Raw genomic sequence first — 17682 nt, 5'->3', positions numbered from 1 at the left:
GGCTCATTAACACAGATAATATGGTTTCTTTTGCTTTGTTAATTAGCAAAGCTTAAATGCAAAACAACTTAATTTCATGTTTCATTACAATGTTGGGTATTTTTTTCATATGCGCTTAAGGTGAATTTAAACTCCAGACACGTGTGTTTTTTAACGACTTCAGAAGCTGAATTTCCTCTGGTGTTTTAAAATCTGTCCAGTACTTTTGATGTTAAATGTGGCAAGTAGAAATACTGAAGATATTTAACATTAAATGTTTCTGGAAATGATTATGGTACTGCTGTTCAAGTTTGCACTTACCAGTGAATAATTTCTTGCTGTAGTTAATGTTCTGTCTCTTCATTTGTTCCAGGAAAGTTAACATTAAATTCATTGCTAAATTGCTTTGTTGAATTTTAATGTAGCTTGACTGTTGTACTATAAATGTCTTGGTCATACTAATATGATTGCACTGTTGTGCACAGCTCGAATTGTAGTACAGCTGCTGATTGCTAATTAGCTTGCAGACCTATTGCTCACAGAGGGAGTCATTATTTTTTTCCCTTTTTCAGTTTATGGGAAGAATGTACCAGCCCTCATTGAGCAACCTCTGGAGGAGGACCGAATGCACATTGGAAAGAATACAGTCACATACGAGGCTCGCTTGCTGAAAGCATTGATCTATGAAATTATTGGGTGGAACCAGTAGGGTAATCAATACTTTATCTTCTTTTACATATATCCCTATAAAATACACAGTGGTCTCTGTAAAAAGAGAACACGCACAACAGATTATGTACTGTATAGAAGTATATATCAGTGGTAATAAGTTGGATTGCCCTGTTTGGCGTATAACATATTCAGCTCCTGGAAAATGAGAGATATTTGCACTTTTCTATAATTCACTTTTTTGTCAAGACAAGCTAAAAACAAACACTGACTCGAACTTTTAACTTTAACATTTTACAGTTGCCAGTGTGCTTTTAGTCTCCTGTAATCATACATCATTTAAAGTGGTACAGAGTGTACAGAGAAACCCATAGAGTAAAAGCAACACTGTTAAATGTGTTTTTATATTTTGTTACGAGTGAAAAATGAACACTTTATATTGTTTCTTTGTAAAAAAGTTTTGTTTTAGTCTCACTAAGTTTTCAGTGTGTGTACAAATTGCAATGGATGTTTCACTGGACTGTAATGTTTATTTTTTATAGTAATAAAAGAGGACTGGATATCTGACAGCTGTACAGGTTTATTTGCATTAATATCAGAGGATGAAATCAGCAGCTGTTTTTTCACATTTCTTCAGACATTAAGAGCACAAATACTCAACTTTTTCGCACTGCCAAGAATGTTGAAAATGACGTTACTATTGATTTGTACTGAGAACAAATCATGATGTTACATTTCTGCTGTTTTCTAAGCATTTTTACTGCAGGAAATGCTTAAAAAACATCTGCATTGAACATAGTCTGCTAATACCTCTGGTACAAGTGTTGCATACAAGTAGGAAAGTGGACTGCATTTTTTTTTTTGAATGCGTGACCTAGGTGTTATTTATTTTATAACTATTCAAGATCCTCATTTCTAATGATCCCAAGTGTCTAAAAACAAAACAACATTGATCTAAAACATTCAGAGAAGCAGGTGACGACTCCTGTGTCAAGAAAAACATTGAAGATGGGGGATGTGGAAGCCTACGTCAGCGGCCTCTTTGTGATGTCCTGCTCTGTTAGGTAGTAGTTCAGATACCCGCCCAGTGTGCTCACTGCAACTCCCGTCATGTGGCTTGAACACCCATCTGTGAAAACACGCACCGTTAATGTGAGCTTGCAGTACAGGCTCTAGTCTGGAGTAGTGGTCAGGGCTCTGTACTCGTAAATAGGAGGTGGTGGGTTTAGACATCATATACCTTGAGCCCTAAGGCAGAGGCTGCCAGTCCTAGTCCTGGAGCACCAGTCCTGGTTTTCATTCCCACTGAACGTTAATTGCCTAACTGAAGCTGTATTTTTACCAACATTCAGCTTGATTTAAAATGTTTTCTTTTTCTCTCTACTTAGAAGCAGGGGATTTTATTTGACATATGGAATGCTATAGTTAAAGGGCAAACCTCTTCGTAATTTTTAATAGTTGAAAACGGTTCACATAAAGTCTAATATGAAGTAAATGAAGGGATCCGTTGTGTAACAGAGAGCTTGATTAGAACAAAAACAAGGGGGTCCTGATTGGGTGCCCCAGCTCTAATGTGCTTCACACAGCCTGCTTCAGGAACATGCACAGCAGTGTAAATGAGTACATTTGCAAGTCACTTTAGATAAGATTAATACCAACCTAATTATTATTAATTACACTAGTACTGGTTAACTAATCAGATCAGTCTCAGATATGATTCACAGCACAAGACACCTCATGAATGCATAATAAGATATATGGAAGTATTATATAACATCTTCCACCTTTCTCTGTACCTTTCAGAGTTTTTTCTCTCCTCTTCACCCGTTTGCGAAGCTGCAGTGTTTCCAGCAGGTTTCTTTCCTGCTCGGGTGAGCTGCCCCACTCTGTGCCGCCACAAAAAGATGGTTGAAAAGTTTGGATGAAATAGTTCTTCCTTGTGAACATCGGGTCATCCAAATCTACTATTGCCATTTTAACAAATTTAAATATCTACCAGAGAGAAACCGTTACTCATAGTGCATAGTTGATCACTACATAAGTGTGCAACTTACCATCTTTCCCAAAACAGCCTTCTTCTGGGTCTTGCCAAAAGAAAATGTGCTGCAACCAACTAGATTTGTAGAAATCTGAGAAGCCTGCCAGGCCACACAGCATTACTACAAAGCAAGGGGCAAATCGATAGATATTAGATTCTCACTACTTAAACACTTGCCAAGATCTGTATAACGATTTGACATGTATCTCGTGCCACAAGAGGTGAGCTGCATTTTATTATCCATGAGCACCAACCTTAGCATTGCATCCACAAGGAAGTAATTCATAAGTAGAAAGTACTGTTACTTACACAAAATCTAAGACCAGATTACTAGATACTCACTGTTCTCAATAAAAATATCTCGTGTCTGGCTTGGATAGCCATCCTTTTCAAATTCCACATTGCTCTTCATCATGTTAGAGCAGAAGATTTTTTCGTAGTCACGAATGGTCAGGTTGGCACGAGCCTGTCTGTGCTCCCCTTGCAGGATGTTAGAGCACCCTTGCTGTAAGTCCAAGACAAATCACAAACAAGATCCCTTAAACCAGCAAAAAAAACTACTTTTTGCTCTCTAAAGCTGTTTTATTTTATTTTTCTTTGCACAGAAAAAAAAGAGGCTATCGCAATTTCAGAGGCTACACTCAGTTCATTCCGACATGCCATACAATGGCCCTAGACCTCTGCCATGTGGTTTAATATCTCTGTGCTCCTACCATTCTCCCCATCATGAAGTACAGCAGCTGGTGAGACAGGGAGTAACGAGGACACCCGAATCTCGTCATGGTCTCCCTGCAGGACTTTGTCACTATGCAAGGTGTTCCGTTGTCTTTCCTTTAAAAAGAGAACAATAAAAAATTGCCCAGCTTTCTCATCTACTGGAAACTCTTCAGCACCATACTGTAGCGTCATTCAGGAAATCCGCTTTATGTGAGAAGAGCCTTGTTATGTTTGTTGTTGTGGGATGTTTCTATGCACGATCTGTAAGTTTAGGAACATGCAGGGACTAGAGTTATCATTCAGTCATTGTCATAATAGTTTAGTTGGTAAATACTGATTTCTCCTCCGATTCAGTCGAACCGTAGGGAGCACTCACCATGTTGTCTTTGTGGCCATAAAACCCCAGTATAGTGATGGGGGCACTACTGTAAAAAAGGCTCCATCCTTCAGAGGAGACCTAACACCGAGGTCCTAACATTCAGTTTCTCAAGCGTTTCTCGAAAAGAGTAGGGGTGTTACTCCAGTGTCCTGGCCACATTTCCCTCTGGCCTTTACTAATCATGGCCTCCTAATGATCCCCATCTCTAAGCTGGCTTCATCACTCTGTTCTCCTCCCCAGTAATAGCTGGTGTGTGGTGAGCATTGTGGCGCACTATGGCTGCCGTCGCATCGTCCAGGTGGGGCTGCACACTGGTGGTGGTGGAGGAGATTCCCCATTACCTGTAAAGCGCTTTGAGTGGAGTGTTCAGAAACAGCCCTACGTAAGTGTAAGAAATTAATACTACTTCAACTATCATCATTCAACTTGCCAATTCTTTTACAATATCTATTGCAAAGCCTGGAACCCTGGATGAACCAGTAAGGTTCTTAGATGGAAGGTCCCTCTAAACCCACATTTTGATAGCAGTCGGCATTTTGAGACATGAAATGAGTAAAACGACAGTAAATGAGTTTTGTGCCACTGACCCTTACAATACCTGCTTTGAAAATTCACCAGTGTAAATCTCCAGAGCGTTTTTTTCCCCCATCTGTTTCCCCATGCAGTGATTGTGATTATACCTCTGTGTTGAAGTCCTACAGTACCTTGCTGTGCTATGGTTTCCCACATTTGCACCACCTTTGCTCATGCACGTCTTTCCTCTACCAGGAACTCACTGAGCCCCACTACCCTTCACTCTGACCAGGGCTGTCCAATGTCCTCTTGCAGACGAGACAGGACAGGCCCCCGGCCGCAGCCGGGCACAGATATCGGCTCCGTACCAGGTGCCTAGGAGCAGGGTCATGCACTTATCACTGAGCTGCTCATCGTAGCACTCCATGTCTCGGAGCTTGGCGTAGGCCAGGGTGGGGTCGGAGGTGTTCCACACATCGGGCACCGTCCAGAAGCGGGTTTCCAGTATAGGCTCGAACTCTGGGGGGGGGGGGAAGAGTCCAGCAGAATGTTTAATTTTGCAAAGCAGTCTGAGGTGCATTTTAAGAGGAATTAAATATTGGTTTGGCTTTTGTCATTCAAAGATCAGAAAAGCTTTTGGACTCTCTACCCTTCTCAATCCTGCAGCCCTCGGTCAAGCAAAGCTTCTACTTCAGGAAATCATTATTTTGCGGTGTCGCTGTTACTAGTGAGCCACGTAAACCCCCATGGGAAACCAGAGTTTGGGCGACAGCACGGGTTTACCCTTTTAACGTCACCTGCAGCCCTGTTCCAAGAAAGGGGGCTGCACTGGAAATGACAAATAGGGCAGATTGATTCTTCCCACAGCATGTGTCAATGAAAAGAGGACACAAAGTGTGAAAGCGCTGGAGCATGCTTTACCTCTGTAGTACTTCGGATCGCTGTGCTGGAGCACGGTGACCGCCTGGGCGATGATGTCATTCAATCTTCTAGCCAGACCCTGTGCCCTGGAGAGGTGAGCTGAGCTTCCTGGGTCTGTGTCCTGCCATCTCTTGAGGGCCTCTGCCAGCTCCACTGTGCACAGAGAGTGGCAGGACAACAAGTTATGTCTCATTCTAATAATTAAATCATGGGGAGGAATATTAATGACTGTAGCTCTCAGCGTTGTGGAACACTTGAGCTAAATTCGCAACCCTCTCTGAACAGACTTCCAGTTCTAAGCTGAGCATAGAAAGGCACGATCAGGAGGCATGCTTGACCTGCAAGAAGTGTTTATATTGTCCTCGCATGCTTGCGACCTCCTCATCTGTTGAAAGGTCGTTTTGTTTATTTGCCAAATGCAAAACAGAATTTTCTGACGTCGATTTTGCATAGGTCGAGGTCCAGCATGAGCAAGGGAACGTTTCCAGCGTCGCTGATTTTTACACCTCTCCTAAACAAGCTGCCAAATTGTTGAATGGCATTAAATGTTGTCCTAGAGCGCAAATCGGTTAGTTGTCTCTTTTCCCCCCCGCGGAATGAAACGTCATGCTCATTTCTGTGTATTCACTTCTGTGATCCTGCAGATAAATGTCATACGTGACAAGAAAAAGACAGAAAACTCTAAGAGACGGTTCTTTGTCTTCTCTTACGCTCTTTTTCCCAAGGCCAGGGAACATCCTGAGATGTGCTCTCTCCAGCTTTCGGTGGGCGACTGCAGAGCAAATCCCTTACTTCCACAGTTTTAGCGGCATTGATTTACAGACTAATTTGTTTGATTTCATTTGTTCCGATTGTCTCACATCAGCGTCTATGATTTTCTCATGGTTTATTGTATTCTATGCGACAAATGAAATCCATTTAATTCCATTCTATAGACATTTTCGGAGTAAAAAAACCCAGTTTGCATTTCAACCGTCAAGAAGCGACGTCTTCCCTTTTCTAGTTCATCTCACTAAACCAAAAAATAAGTGTAATTATCTCCTCAAAATATAACAACATAAAACATAATAACACATAAATGATTCTGAGCTGTATACTATATCACATCCTGTACAGTAATTGATTTTAATTAGCGCCATGACAGCCACTGTTGCTGTGAGCTGACAGTTGAGATTGTTTTTAGGTTACCTTTTTAATTATCGCTTTATTAAATGTTATTCAATCGGGTGTAAAAGACGACCAATGGGTTCTTTTGTCTTGTACTTGGTAGTTTTTTTATATATACACTACTTGCACGTAGAAATATTTCGAAGCAGACTCTTCTAAGGAAATGTATAAAAGATCACAGGTATGTACAGCAATAATAAGAAACACATCGTTTGCCATGACAAGCTATATCTTTGTGACACTTCGCAAATTGGGTTATTGTTGTATTGTAAACCCTGGAAAGACCCCTAGACCAGCAAGATGCACAAAAAGATACTGACTTTGAATGATCGCAGAGTGAAACTTAAGGAATCGGAACTTACCGCTGAGGATTCGATATCCCACAACCCCGTCCAAGTTGATGTCTCTGAATTCGTTTTCAAAGAAACCGGCCGCCCTGTCCAGGCTGCTGAGGACATCAGAGATCACGTCCTGCTCTGTGGCAGGAACTGTAGCCGACAGAACCGCCGCAAGTGAAAGCAGGTGAGAGCGCTTCATGCTAAACTGTGTGGATGATGGGTGTATATTAATCACAACGGAGCGCGGCAGCGGCGACCACAAAAGACATGTGCATCTCTGCACATCTGTGACACTCCGAGCTACAGTGCTCTCCCCTCGTGTTTAATAGGAGCGGCGGCTCTAATTGGGGGCTCATCCTGAGATCAATAACGGAACGGGCTGGAGTCGCACAGGTTTTGTCACGTGTCTCCGCCGAGATTTGTGTGCGGGGAGGAGGTCTGTTGTAAGCGCTCAGCTGTAATTCAGCCGTCTGCCAAATAGTCCCGGTCATCACATGCAGTGAATACAGATACTGAAGTACTTTGTATGCGATAAGCCTGTGCTAGTTTTCCGTTGAACAGCAAAACTGCACACCATCAAAGAGACAGAAGGAAGCAAGTAGGAAATGGGTTTATTTTCGTCGTTGTGTTGTTTGACCGAGGCTCCCGGAGTTACGAATGCATGGTTTCCCCATTAAACGGAGTGCGCCTCTGTAGATCACCCCGACATCGTGCCCTCTGGCTGTGAACATTGCTCACTACACTCAAACGTGCATCTGACTTTCTGACTGCTGTTGATGTTTCCGTTCGCTATCGTGTTGCAACCTGTCGCCACAGACATTATGATATAAACAAGCCCCCAACTCAACTTTATTTTGAAATGCATTTATTTTTAAATCCTGCGCGGTATTTTAAATTAGATTACCGTGTGTTATAACAGTCGCGAAATACTGGCGCACTTTCTCTTTAAATTCCACTTCCTTCATCGCCACGTCATACTGACCCAGGAACACAATCATGGCCGGCGTCCTGGTCCTGGTGCTGTTGGTGGCGGTGGGCTTTGCCTGCAGTTACTGTGTGACCCGGCTCGGTTCGTCTTGGGCGGTTCTCCCCGTTATTGTAGTGGGGTGCGTCTTACTGATTGCACGGAGGTCTCGGGCTGGCAGAGCGCGCACAAACCGCAGCGTCTGCGTGCTGGTGTTGGGGGACGTCGGTCGGAGCCCCCGCATGCAATACCACTGTATCTCCCTCAGCAAGCACGGATACCGCGTCTCCTTCGTTGGTTACCTTGGTAAATGTTTCCGATGCAAAAGATGAGCTCTTGTTTTCGAGGAAAGGCGCAAAAGTGTGGTTTGGAAGACAGAGACTAGCGGATTCGGGCACGTTTGGAGGGTGTAAATTACGGGTGTGATTACTTTCTCACTCGCGGACCAGTATCTTGGAGCGGGGTTCCCACTCTATGCACAGGTTCGAGTTGAGCTGCGAGCGACACTTTTATGTATGATTACAGGCAGCCCTGTCATGGGCTCGGTAGAAAACGTCGCTACCAAAACATCGCAATCATCGTTTGCAGACCTGCATTTCGTTCGTGGTTTAAGCACAAACCGCACCTGGTTTCCCAGTAATGCGGCGTTCAGCAGCTACACAAGTCAGGCCAGAGTGCGTTATAACCATCACAGACATCCTTCAGGTTTCCGCTAGCCTAGGTGTGAGCAGTCCTGGTACTGGGGGGGCCGGTGTGTCTGCAGGGTTTCATTCAAACTCGGATCTTTAATTCAGGAGGTGCTTAACTACTGATTTTATTTATTATGTACTGTTATGTGTGTTCATTTGATTTTTGGAAGCTGTGATTCTCCTACTTCTAGGTACAAAACCACACTCGGATGTTCTTGCTAGTGAGAAAATAAAGATCGTCCCCATTTCGGATCTGAAAGGGCTGACAGGTAATGTGGGATTGGACCCATCAGTGCAGTGGCTAAGCACACAGAAACAAATTCATGCAAATATGTTTCCCCTTCAAATCGAGCCAAGAGGGTCGACAGACTGTGAGCCCGTCCCGCAATAATGTTTCTGTCTTGTTTGATGTATGCACTTGTCCTGTGATGTTTGTACTGTAGATGTTCTGTTGATTATATACTCTTTGGCAACACTGCAATTCATAGGTCATGCCAATAACGTTTGTTGAAGTGAAATTAATATTCCATCTCAGTTCTGCCTTTATGTGTCAGAAAGAGTCACTGTATTGCAGGCGTGCTACCTGGGTATTAACTGCGTCAATGTGATTCTCCAGCATTTAGTGTGTGTGTGTGTGTGTGTGTGTGTGTGTGTGTGTGTGTGTGTGTGTGTGTGTGTGTTGTCAGCCATATGCCTCTTCAACTTCAGCCCTCTCTCTGCGCTTGCAGTTGGTCCCAGGGTTCTCCAGTATGTGACGAAGGTTGTTCTGCAGTCACTGCAGCTGCTCTGCGTCCTGTTGAAGATCGACACCCCCGCCCACGTTCTGCTGCAAGTAAGGGCCTTTAGCTGTTCGAACGAAACAGGTTGTTTTTTTTTTTGTGATGCAGAAATGTGAAGACGCGGCTGTGGTCTAAAATTCCACTTTGATGCAGCGAGATCTGGAGGAGGTACTTTTCACAGTTCATGTCTGTCGCCCTGCCTGCCTGGCTCCAAAGTCACCAGTTCCGTGTTGCATGTGATCCCTGGAGCAAGGCATCCCTGTTTCTATATATTCTTGCAGAATCCACCAGGCTTGCCCAGTATAGCTGTCACCTGGCTCCTGTGTGCAGTCTGGGGCAGCAGCTTCATCATTGACTGGCACAACTATGGATACACCATTATGTCTCTCACCCACGGAGAGAAGCATCCCATCGTCCGGATTGCCAAGTGGTCAGTAAAGTACTGCGCCCACTGGGACAGGCAGAACGAATTGCACGGTTCAGAGCCGAACCTTGAAAAGTGAAGGCCAGATAACTTCCAGCGACTCTAATGCTCTCACTTCTCTTAGGTACGAAAGGTGTTTCGGAAGATGTTCGGATTACAACCTCTGCGTCACCAACGCCATGAAGGAGGACCTGCACAGAAACTGGGATATAAAGTAAGGGACCCACTGGAAATGACCAAGGCAATATTACTCTGATGCTCAGCTGTTGTCTTGCAGTACAATAAAAGCAGCAGTAACAGCAGTTCACACAAAGGTGTGGACACTGGAAGGGTATTTTCATAACACTGGTGTTCTTTTTTTGTCTTCTGTAAGGGCAACAACACTTTATGACAAACCACCCTTGATATTTAAAGAGGCGTCTTTGGAGTCAAAGCACAGCTTGTTTCTGAAAATGGCAAAAGATTTTCCCCCATTTAAACCCAGGTGAGTCGGATTTTTATATCGCATATTTTTACCTCGGGAGAATGGGTGACATCCTATACACTAACAAATATTTGCCTTTATGGCATTTCAGGTATTTGGAGGGAGGCTTCTTGTTGGAAGTTGTAATGCGCTCTAGTGAAACTTGAGGGGTCTCGCAACAGAGCGAGGGGAGGGCAGCGCTGAGATGTGGAAGTTGGACAGGATGCAGTCAAACTGCTGAGCTAGATCTAGGTGGCAATGGAAAACGTGCTCCAAATGCAGTGACAGGTGCTGCATTGAATTTAAACGTTATAAGTTCTAGTCCAATGCAGTGCTGATATTCATTTGTCATCCACGTAGTATTCTGAATTCTGAGCTAGCCCAGTGCTTTCTGACTGGTGACCTGGCTGTTCTTGTTGTGCGTGGCTGGGCTCGGTTCTGAAGAACGCTGGTCTAACCACTGTACGGGTGCCGTAGGGCCCGGCGCGAAGGTGACGGGGCGGACCGGACGGCCTTCACAGAGCTTGACCCTGTGACCGGGACCGTGACGTATGCTGTGGGACGTCCTGCCCTCCTGCTGAGCAGCACCAGCTGGACAGGTCAGGCTCTCATTCACTGTCCACAGTCTCTCGGACCTGAGAAGCCCCCCGCCCCTGTCCACAGAAAAGGAAACCTGTTTTTGTAGAGTAATGGGTCTTGACCCAGAATAATACTTAACGAATATGAGGACAGAAAAGAGATACGATGGCCTGGTCAGTATGAAGAATTGAATCAGAATAAACAAGGCAAACTCCAGCCCGCAGTTCTCTGCAGACTCGCTCTGTTCTTATAAAAGTCAGTAATGGTTTCAGCCAGAAGACCAGCTGGGTCTGAATAATGCTTCCTGATTAGGTGTCTCCTGACTGCGCCCAGACGCCATGTACTGTATAGTGAAAGTCCATATAGTGAGTACAGGAGCCCTTTGCACTGAGTGCACAAGTGTCTTTACTGCTGGGATCTCATCATAAGAATCGAGTGGAACCCTTTTAAGTATACGTTTTCTTTTCTGTTTTTATAACCATGGCTTCTCTCGCCATTCCTCTTGTTTCCGTTGTCAGAGGATGAAGATTTCTCTGTGCTGCTGAAGGCCCTTGAAGGTAAAGAACTCCGACTCGAAGCCGGTTGTAACACAGATTCTGTAAAAATGTCCACTTGTTGCTGCTTCCATTTGATTCAAATCTGCAACGTACCTGGAATTGAACCATTTTTGTGAGGACGTCCGTAGGGTTAAAAAATGTGTTATAGGTTTTAAGAACAACAGTTGGAAGTAAATAGTGGATCAGGCTGAAATGGTAGGAAACAAAACTTAGAAGACATACAGCTCAGGAGGTAAAGCAAAAATAAAGAGGACATTTGAGGTTCCCCAAGTGGTATTAACCTGACATGAAATGAAGTGATCCCTGTTCTACAGCCTAATATTTTCTCTGTATTTTTTTTTAACAGAATATGAGGGTTTTATTAAGGATGGAGCTACACTACCCTCCCTAGTCTGTGTCATCACAGGTATGCTTTCAGGTGCAGAGACTCCTTACAACCATTCACTTCACCAACCCCTTTGCTATAAAATAAATGCATAAACAAGATCACGCAGAGCTTTAGAAAATTGCACACAGCGTTGAATTTCCTTTATTCCTGATTGTATATTTAGGCAAGGGTCCTCAGAAGCAGTACTACAAAAACTTGATTGAGGGAATGCATTTCAAGCACGTGCAGATCTGCACCCCATGGTTGGAAGCAGAGGACTACCCAGTCTTGCTTGGTAAGTGCTTCAGAAACTCTGTGGAATTCCAGGCACGTTCACTGCTGGGTCTGTACAGACTTGACCAGAGTAAGACGCCGCTGTGCAGCTTGGTAGTGAAAACCACAAACCACAGCAGCCGACTAATAGACCAGCTCATTACGATCCTTCAGCCTTTACAGAGATCAGTTACACCCCTGTCTAGCTGAACGTTTGCACGCACGGTTTTTGGTGCCAGCCCGAAGAGGAATTGTCCCGTTTTCTGTCTGTTTAGCGTGGCCCTGTCAAACTGATGTCATCATCGTGTGCGCTTTGCAGCTCTGCTCGGGCCCCGAACGGAAGGAGGGGTTTTTCACTCTGAGCTCTCGTTGGCAGGGTCAGCGGACTTGGGCGTCTGCCTGCACAAGTCGTCCAGCGGCCTCGACCTCCCCATGAAGGTGGTGGACATGTTTGGCTGCTGCCTCCCCGTCTGTGCCATACGCTTCCAATGGTGAGCCCAGAGCTTACAGAGAGCACATCTCCTGGCTTGACCCTGCAGAGGCAAGAGGCACTTTAATATAGGCACTGAGAGGCATTAAAGACACTGCAAATGAGTACTGGAGTCAATAGTGTTGCATTTTTAATGCTTCACAGTGTGTAAGTCGATGAGGTTATTTTAAAAAAAGAATATAAGCAAATAAAAGTTAGATCCATCTGGATTGTAATCTGTTCTGCACTAGAGGCTGTGATCCAGGCTTTTTTATCAGCACAGCTGGGACCTGCGCCCCCGGTGTTACACAGTGAGAAGTGAAACAGGTTTTCAAATGTCAAGACTCCAGTCCGATTGCAAACATCAGCAGAAAAAGGCCTTTCAGCCCTTAGTGCTGATTCCTGGGATTATCCTGACCTAGGGCACTCTACTGCCCTCTGTAGACAGAAATCTCACTGCTCTCTTTCTCCCCCACAGTCTGCATGAGCTGGTGAAGCAGGGGGAGAACGGGCTGATATTTCAGGACTCGCAGGAGCTGGCTGAGCAGCTGAAGGTACTGGAAGTGGGGGTGGTTATCAGGAGGCCTTGTGTTTGATGCAGTGAGAAGGAAAGCACTGTCTCAGCCTTCACACGTGGTGTTACTGTCCCTTTGCAGGCAGGTAAAGGACATAACTCACTGCACAATACAGTTAACACAACACGAGCCCATTACTTGGGTACCATTTGCAAGTACGAGACATGCAAGATGAGAAAGAAAATATAGTCATTTGTTCAAATTAAGCAGGTTAATTTAAGTCTGGCTGGTCTAAATTGAGCTCAGACGCGCTCTGCAAGGGGTGGTTGTGACTGTGATTATACTGATTATACTGGCCGCACTGTTTGTTTGACATAGATGCCTGACAGCTGTAGCTGTTGCGCACCAATAATTGTGCTGGCTGCCTCCACAATCCCGCTGTTTCTATTGCATGAGATGCATCAGCATCTGGCTAGCTGTCGAGTTCTGAGTTTGCCTCTTTTGTGCACTTTCAAGGAGGCAGGGAACAGAGCGTACACCATCCACTGCAACCACCACTTTCATTATGGCCTTTCCCTGCACAGAGTATCGCAGCTCTAGCTGAGGGATTGTGCAGATGGGAACTTTCAGGAACTGGAAAGTTCCTTGAGGGAAAAGCATTATGCCTTGTGTTTCATGTGCATTAGATCATATCAGTGAAACAGATTGGAAATATGTCCAGTTGAATCCAGGAGTCCCAGGCTTTTAGGTTACGGAGAGCTTATGACACGTTGAATGTCTGCATGTACTGCCATCCTCGCTCATTTCTCTTCTGCCCTTCTCTGTTCAGATGCTACTTGCAGACTTCCCTGGTGTCCAGGGAATGCTGGGTACCTTCAGAAGGACCCTGAGGGATTGTGGCCTGCAGCGCTGGGATGAGAGCTGGGAGCAGACTGTCCTCCCTCTCCTCACTGGAGACGTCCAGTGAAAACCCCACCTGGCACAGGTGGCCAGTGTCACAAGAACAGCTGCTGGCCTGACCGGGCACGTCTGCCCCATCTACGCTCTTGAGGACCCTGCTGTGTAACAGACTGCGGCAGATTCTCAGCACTTACACTAGAAACGGCTGGACGACACTCTTGGATCAGTACCTACACCTGGCCGTGACCAGTGCGGTTAAGTTTCAGAGGGCTTCCTACACGGCTTGGTTACTGCCTTGAGGAAGAGGGCAGCAAGACCGCACAATCCCCACACAGCGAGGCCTGTAGATTAATGAACAGCGCAGTGTGGTTCCGGGTCTGACCCGGTACCACACTCGCCCGGGTCCGAACTTCAGCGGGGACAAAGCGCGGCAGGAGAGGCTCGGGGAGAGACCAGCTTGGTTTTATTACGAGGATAAATTCACTTCACTTTCTCAGGTGCCCTTGGATTTTGCTTCTCTTCGAAGTTGTCTGCCAGCGTGGTGCTCATTCACCGTGAATTAGATTTCCTAGCAATAGGAGTCTTCAACTCAAACCCAGATCGAAAGGACTGTAAACCTGTTCAGAAAAAAAACCCTCTATGTACAAAAAAAGAACGGCTGACTTTTTTTAATAAAGCACTTTATTTCATAAATGGAGTTGTACAATTTCGATGGTAGATTTTCTGTCGTAGGGGAAGACCTGTGCTGTAGGACCAGGAACCGATCGATGTTTGATTCCAGCTTTATCTGCAGACAAAAAATAAAAGATCATCCAGCCGTTCGATTTGAATAACTTCCTAGTCCAGTCGGGGGCTGTGGTGAGCTGGCAAGGAATGAGCACGAGGCAGGATCATACACAGGGCAACGATTTCGAGACCCCTGTCCTGGGGGGCACACGGGTCTTACCAAGCTCGCTCTTGAAGAGGCGGTACGTCTCGGGGTTTCGGATGGTGGAGGCTATGTAGACGTCAGGGCTCCTGCTCTGCACAGGAAGCTTTAAAAGCTTGAGGAGCAGCCCCACTAGCGCACAGATGACACCGGGGTCGTACACCACATCTGTGTCGAACAAAAAGACAAGACGGGACCGGAAGGGCCTTTTTAGAACAAAACTCTAGCCAGGGGTTAATCCAGATCTCAGTGTGTAACATTTTAAAATATTACACATGAGGTGGCTCTGTGGCTAAGGACCTGCGCCTGTGGCTGGAAGGTTGCCGGTTCGTATCCTGCGGCCGGCAGAGGAATCCTACTCTGTTGGGCCCCTGAGCAAGGCCCTTAACCCCAGCTGCTCCAGGGGCGCCGTATAAACGGTTGACCCTGCGCTCTGACCCCCAGCTTCTCTCCCCGTCTGTGTGTCTCATGGAGAGCAAGTTGGGGTATGCGAAAAGACAAATTCCCAATACAAGAAATTGTATATGGCCAATAAAGTGATCTTATTAGAAGCTTATGGGTTTGGACCGTGATCTCTGGGCTAGCAGAGTCTGCATCTTGGTTGTAGTGATTATCTAGTTCTGAAGACGCATTTCCAAGTCCTTTTAAGCTGCGCCGAGTGTTTTCCGGCTTTCCATAGACGAGAACAAGGAAACCGACACGAGGAAAGGAGCTCCTTTCGGGAGGCAGCCGGGGCCACAGCACCTGACGCGATGACCGTGTCGGCCTGAAAGCCCTCCAGCTGCTCCGGGGCTGCGGCGTCCCAGTCCAGCTCCGCCACGGAGACGGCCAGGGTGGCCGGGGTGCCCGGGGGGGCCAGCCCGTTCAGCGCCACGTTGCCCCGCAGGCGCTGCAGCACGCCGGGGTGGCCGTCGCTGAACGTGTACCTGCGGGGGCGGCAGGACTTGCACACGACCGCCCCGGTCAGGCCCGCGCCGCTGCCCAGCTCCAGCACCGCCCTGCGGGGAGAAAAGGGGGACGTTCCAACACCCCGGCGAAGACAGGCTGCGCCCCCCCCCAAGCTAGTGAGTGTCGTGGAGGGCGGGTTTTAAGACCCACCTGCCGCGGAAGAGCTCAGGCCGCTCCATGGCCCACTCGGCGAGGTGCTGCGCCGCCTGCCAGGTCACCAGGCCCGTGGTGCCGTCTGAGACAAGCGCCGTGCTCTCCAACAGGCTGACCGTGTCCCCTGAGGGCTGGACACCCCACACGACGCGTCACTCGCACGGTACAGCGCCAGGACACAACCGGGAGGGGGGGCGGAAACGAGAGGCTCTCCTACCAGAAAGTAGCTCTTGTGGCAGACCTGGTCTTCCCCCGCTCCCACGACCTCCGCGAAGGCGTCGTACAGCTCGTCCAGGGGCTCCGCCCCCGCCGCGGCTTCGTGCTGTCCAGGATTACAGAGGTGAGAGAGCGGGGTGAGGAGGAGACTCGCCGGCCGCCCTAGACTTCACGTCGCGCAGTTTGCACGACATTGCTTTTTCTGCAATAAGAGCGCACGGAAAAAAAAGCGCACACCTGTCCCGTGCAAAGTTGTGAATCGGCTGACGTTTAAATTACCTTTTTAATTAATTCGGAGAGGAAAAGCCTTCTGTATTTAACGGACGGGGGGTTCTTTAGACAAAGTGGATGGTGGACTGTCTGAAAGAAGCACAGGGGAGGGATGTAATCGATCATTCATTTATTTTTTTTTAGAAATATTCAATGCATCATGTTGGTGTATTTGCACTCGAGCCGGCCGGCTGTACCCTCTCCAGGATGCGGAGCACGATGCCAGGAGAGTCCAGACCCTGCAGCTCCTTCTCAAGCGCCTGGAAGAGAACACGTTGGGGGGTCTTTAGTGGCACAGCTACCATGTCTGACACCCCTATAACACTAGAGCACTATTCCTTTAACAGTGACCGCAACTCTCCCGGCCCTCGGAGTTTCTCGAGCTGCTTCTTCAAGCTGCAGCGCTTGGCCAGGCTGCAAAACACAGCGGTTCAATAAGTATCACTCGACAGCCCAAAGGAGAATTTGACTTACTCTCCAGGGAAACGACCCCAGTCTGCACATGGCAAAAAAAGACACCGTGAAATCCTGGAGTACAGCGCGTTGGTCTGCTGAAGACGAGTCCGTCTTCATATCCGTCTTCCTCGAAACGTCTTCGAGACTCATGGTTCCAGCAACGAAACGACTTTATAAAACCTTCTTCATTTATTCAGATGCACATGCATACTGTACAAATGTGCAATGACAGTCGCACAGACAACCACATCTCGAGGAAGAAAAACAGACCATGTCCACGGCACGTTTTTTTCACCCATAACCCACTGCGGGTTTGTAGTCTTTTTTTCCCCCCAAGCAGTCTGGTAAGTGTAGTTTTTATTTGGGTAGCGCAACTTTTATAAAAACACAATCATTGCCCTTTTTTATTAACGTTTCCTTTTTTTAAGGAAAATAAACAAATCACATGATCACCATTTTTGCATTGATTTGAACTTAGTTTTTTTTTCTTTTTAGTATACCTGATAGGTCAGTAAGGGGAACCGAACCTTTTAATGCAAGATAAATTACATTGTAAATGTCTTTAACGTAGAACTGGGCTAAGTAATACCGTGTACTGCAAATCAGTTCTGTTAAATTGTACTCTGTCATGAACTGGCTTTAATCAAAATAAAGCGAAACCAATTGAAAACAAGCAATAAACAATATTAATGAGGCTTAATAGACATAGCGGTTTGAGGAAATGAATAGCTCTATCTGTGATTTACTGATGTTACAGAAGCTGTGCAGGCGGACTTCTTTTAATGTTTTTACAAAATCTACTGCTTTTTATTTTACAAAATATACTATTTTACTTTTAGTTACCTTATTACGTTTTCCTTTTGTAGGGACAGAACACATTTTTCTCTTCGTCTCTTGCTTCTAGATAGATAAGACTTTTTTGACTCTGTACTCTACAGCAACTGCGGCGCCCTGGTGCCGTTTATAACTTATCATTTAGTACCACTTTGCACAACCCCTCATCTCACTGTA

General features: G+C 46.2%; 4 protein-coding genes across 12 annotated transcripts in view; 2 read left to right on the top strand and 2 right to left on the bottom strand.

Moving 5' to 3' along the window:
• Positions 1 to 1215, top strand: part of ift70 (intraflagellar transport 70) — an 18883-nt gene extending 17668 nt beyond the window's left edge. For all 4 annotated transcript variants that reach the window (XM_088612216.1, XM_088612217.1, XM_088612215.1 and 1 more), the window contains one exon: positions 552 to 1215. In XM_088612216.1, coding sequence (XP_088468342.1) covers positions 552 to 688 — 137 coding nt within the window. In that variant the 3' untranslated portion in view covers positions 689 to 1215. The remainder of the gene's footprint in view (positions 1 to 551) is intronic.
• Positions 1209 to 7836, bottom strand: c19h16orf89 (chromosome 19 C16orf89 homolog). Of its 3 annotated transcripts, XM_088612231.1 has the most exons (9): positions 7704 to 7836; positions 6746 to 6871; positions 5217 to 5369; positions 4559 to 4814; positions 3400 to 3517; positions 3029 to 3191; positions 2703 to 2807; positions 2445 to 2534; positions 1209 to 1777 (listed from the first exon to the last, which is right to left on the bottom strand). In XM_088612231.1, exons 1-9 carry the CDS (start codon positions 7717 to 7719, stop codon positions 1674 to 1676), a joined length of 1131 nt encoding a protein of 376 aa, XP_088468357.1. In that variant the 5' UTR covers positions 7720 to 7836; the 3' UTR covers positions 1209 to 1673. The 3 variants fall into 3 exon arrangements, with proteins under 3 accessions (XP_088468357.1, XP_088468356.1, XP_088468358.1); XM_088612230.1 differs by lacking the exon at positions 7704 to 7836 and having other exon boundaries at positions 6746 to 7534; XM_088612232.1 differs by lacking the exon at positions 7704 to 7836 and having other exon boundaries at positions 4664 to 4814; positions 6746 to 7534.
• alg1 (ALG1 chitobiosyldiphosphodolichol beta-mannosyltransferase) lies at positions 7686 to 14393 on the top strand. Of its 2 annotated transcripts, none has more exons than XR_015928242.1 (13): positions 7686 to 7991; positions 8566 to 8643; positions 9103 to 9206; positions 9435 to 9583; positions 9702 to 9791; positions 9951 to 10061; positions 10518 to 10639; positions 11138 to 11176; positions 11523 to 11582; positions 11728 to 11838; positions 12193 to 12307; positions 12764 to 12945; positions 13630 to 13764. XR_015928242.1 is itself a non-coding variant. In XM_088612228.1 (13 exons), the coding sequence occupies exons 1-13, from the start codon at positions 7718 to 7720 to the stop codon at positions 13765 to 13767; spliced, it is 1467 nt and encodes a 488-aa protein (XP_088468354.1). In that variant the 5' UTR covers positions 7686 to 7717; the 3' UTR covers positions 13768 to 14393. The 2 variants fall into 2 exon arrangements, 1 of the variants encoding a protein (XP_088468354.1); XM_088612228.1 differs by having other exon boundaries at positions 12764 to 12839; positions 13630 to 14393.
• Positions 14354 to 17682, bottom strand: eef2kmt (eukaryotic elongation factor 2 lysine methyltransferase). 3 transcript variants are annotated; one of them, XM_088612235.1, is made up of 8 exons: positions 17515 to 17682; positions 16413 to 16475; positions 16225 to 16305; positions 15947 to 16051; positions 15727 to 15860; positions 15373 to 15626; positions 14647 to 14796; positions 14354 to 14487 (listed from the first exon to the last, which is right to left on the bottom strand). In XM_088612235.1, the coding sequence occupies exons 1-8, from the start codon at positions 17548 to 17550 to the stop codon at positions 14387 to 14389; spliced, it is 924 nt and encodes a 307-aa protein (XP_088468361.1). In that variant the 5' UTR covers positions 17551 to 17682; the 3' UTR covers positions 14354 to 14386. The 3 variants fall into 3 exon arrangements, with proteins under 3 accessions (XP_088468361.1, XP_088468359.1, XP_088468362.1); XM_088612233.1 differs by lacking the exon at positions 17515 to 17682 and adding an exon at positions 16690 to 17113; XM_088612236.1 differs by lacking the exons at positions 14647 to 14796; positions 17515 to 17682 and adding an exon at positions 16690 to 17240 and having other exon boundaries at positions 14364 to 14487.

The sequence above is a fragment of the Lepisosteus platostomus genome, chromosome 19 (genome assembly GCF_059453375.1).
Source record: "Lepisosteus platostomus isolate fLepPlt1 chromosome 19, fLepPlt1.hap1, whole genome shotgun sequence".
In the NCBI taxonomy this organism is placed as follows: Eukaryota; Metazoa; Chordata; class Actinopteri; order Semionotiformes; family Lepisosteidae; genus Lepisosteus; species Lepisosteus platostomus.
This window is presented reverse-complemented; position numbering and strand designations above follow the sequence as displayed.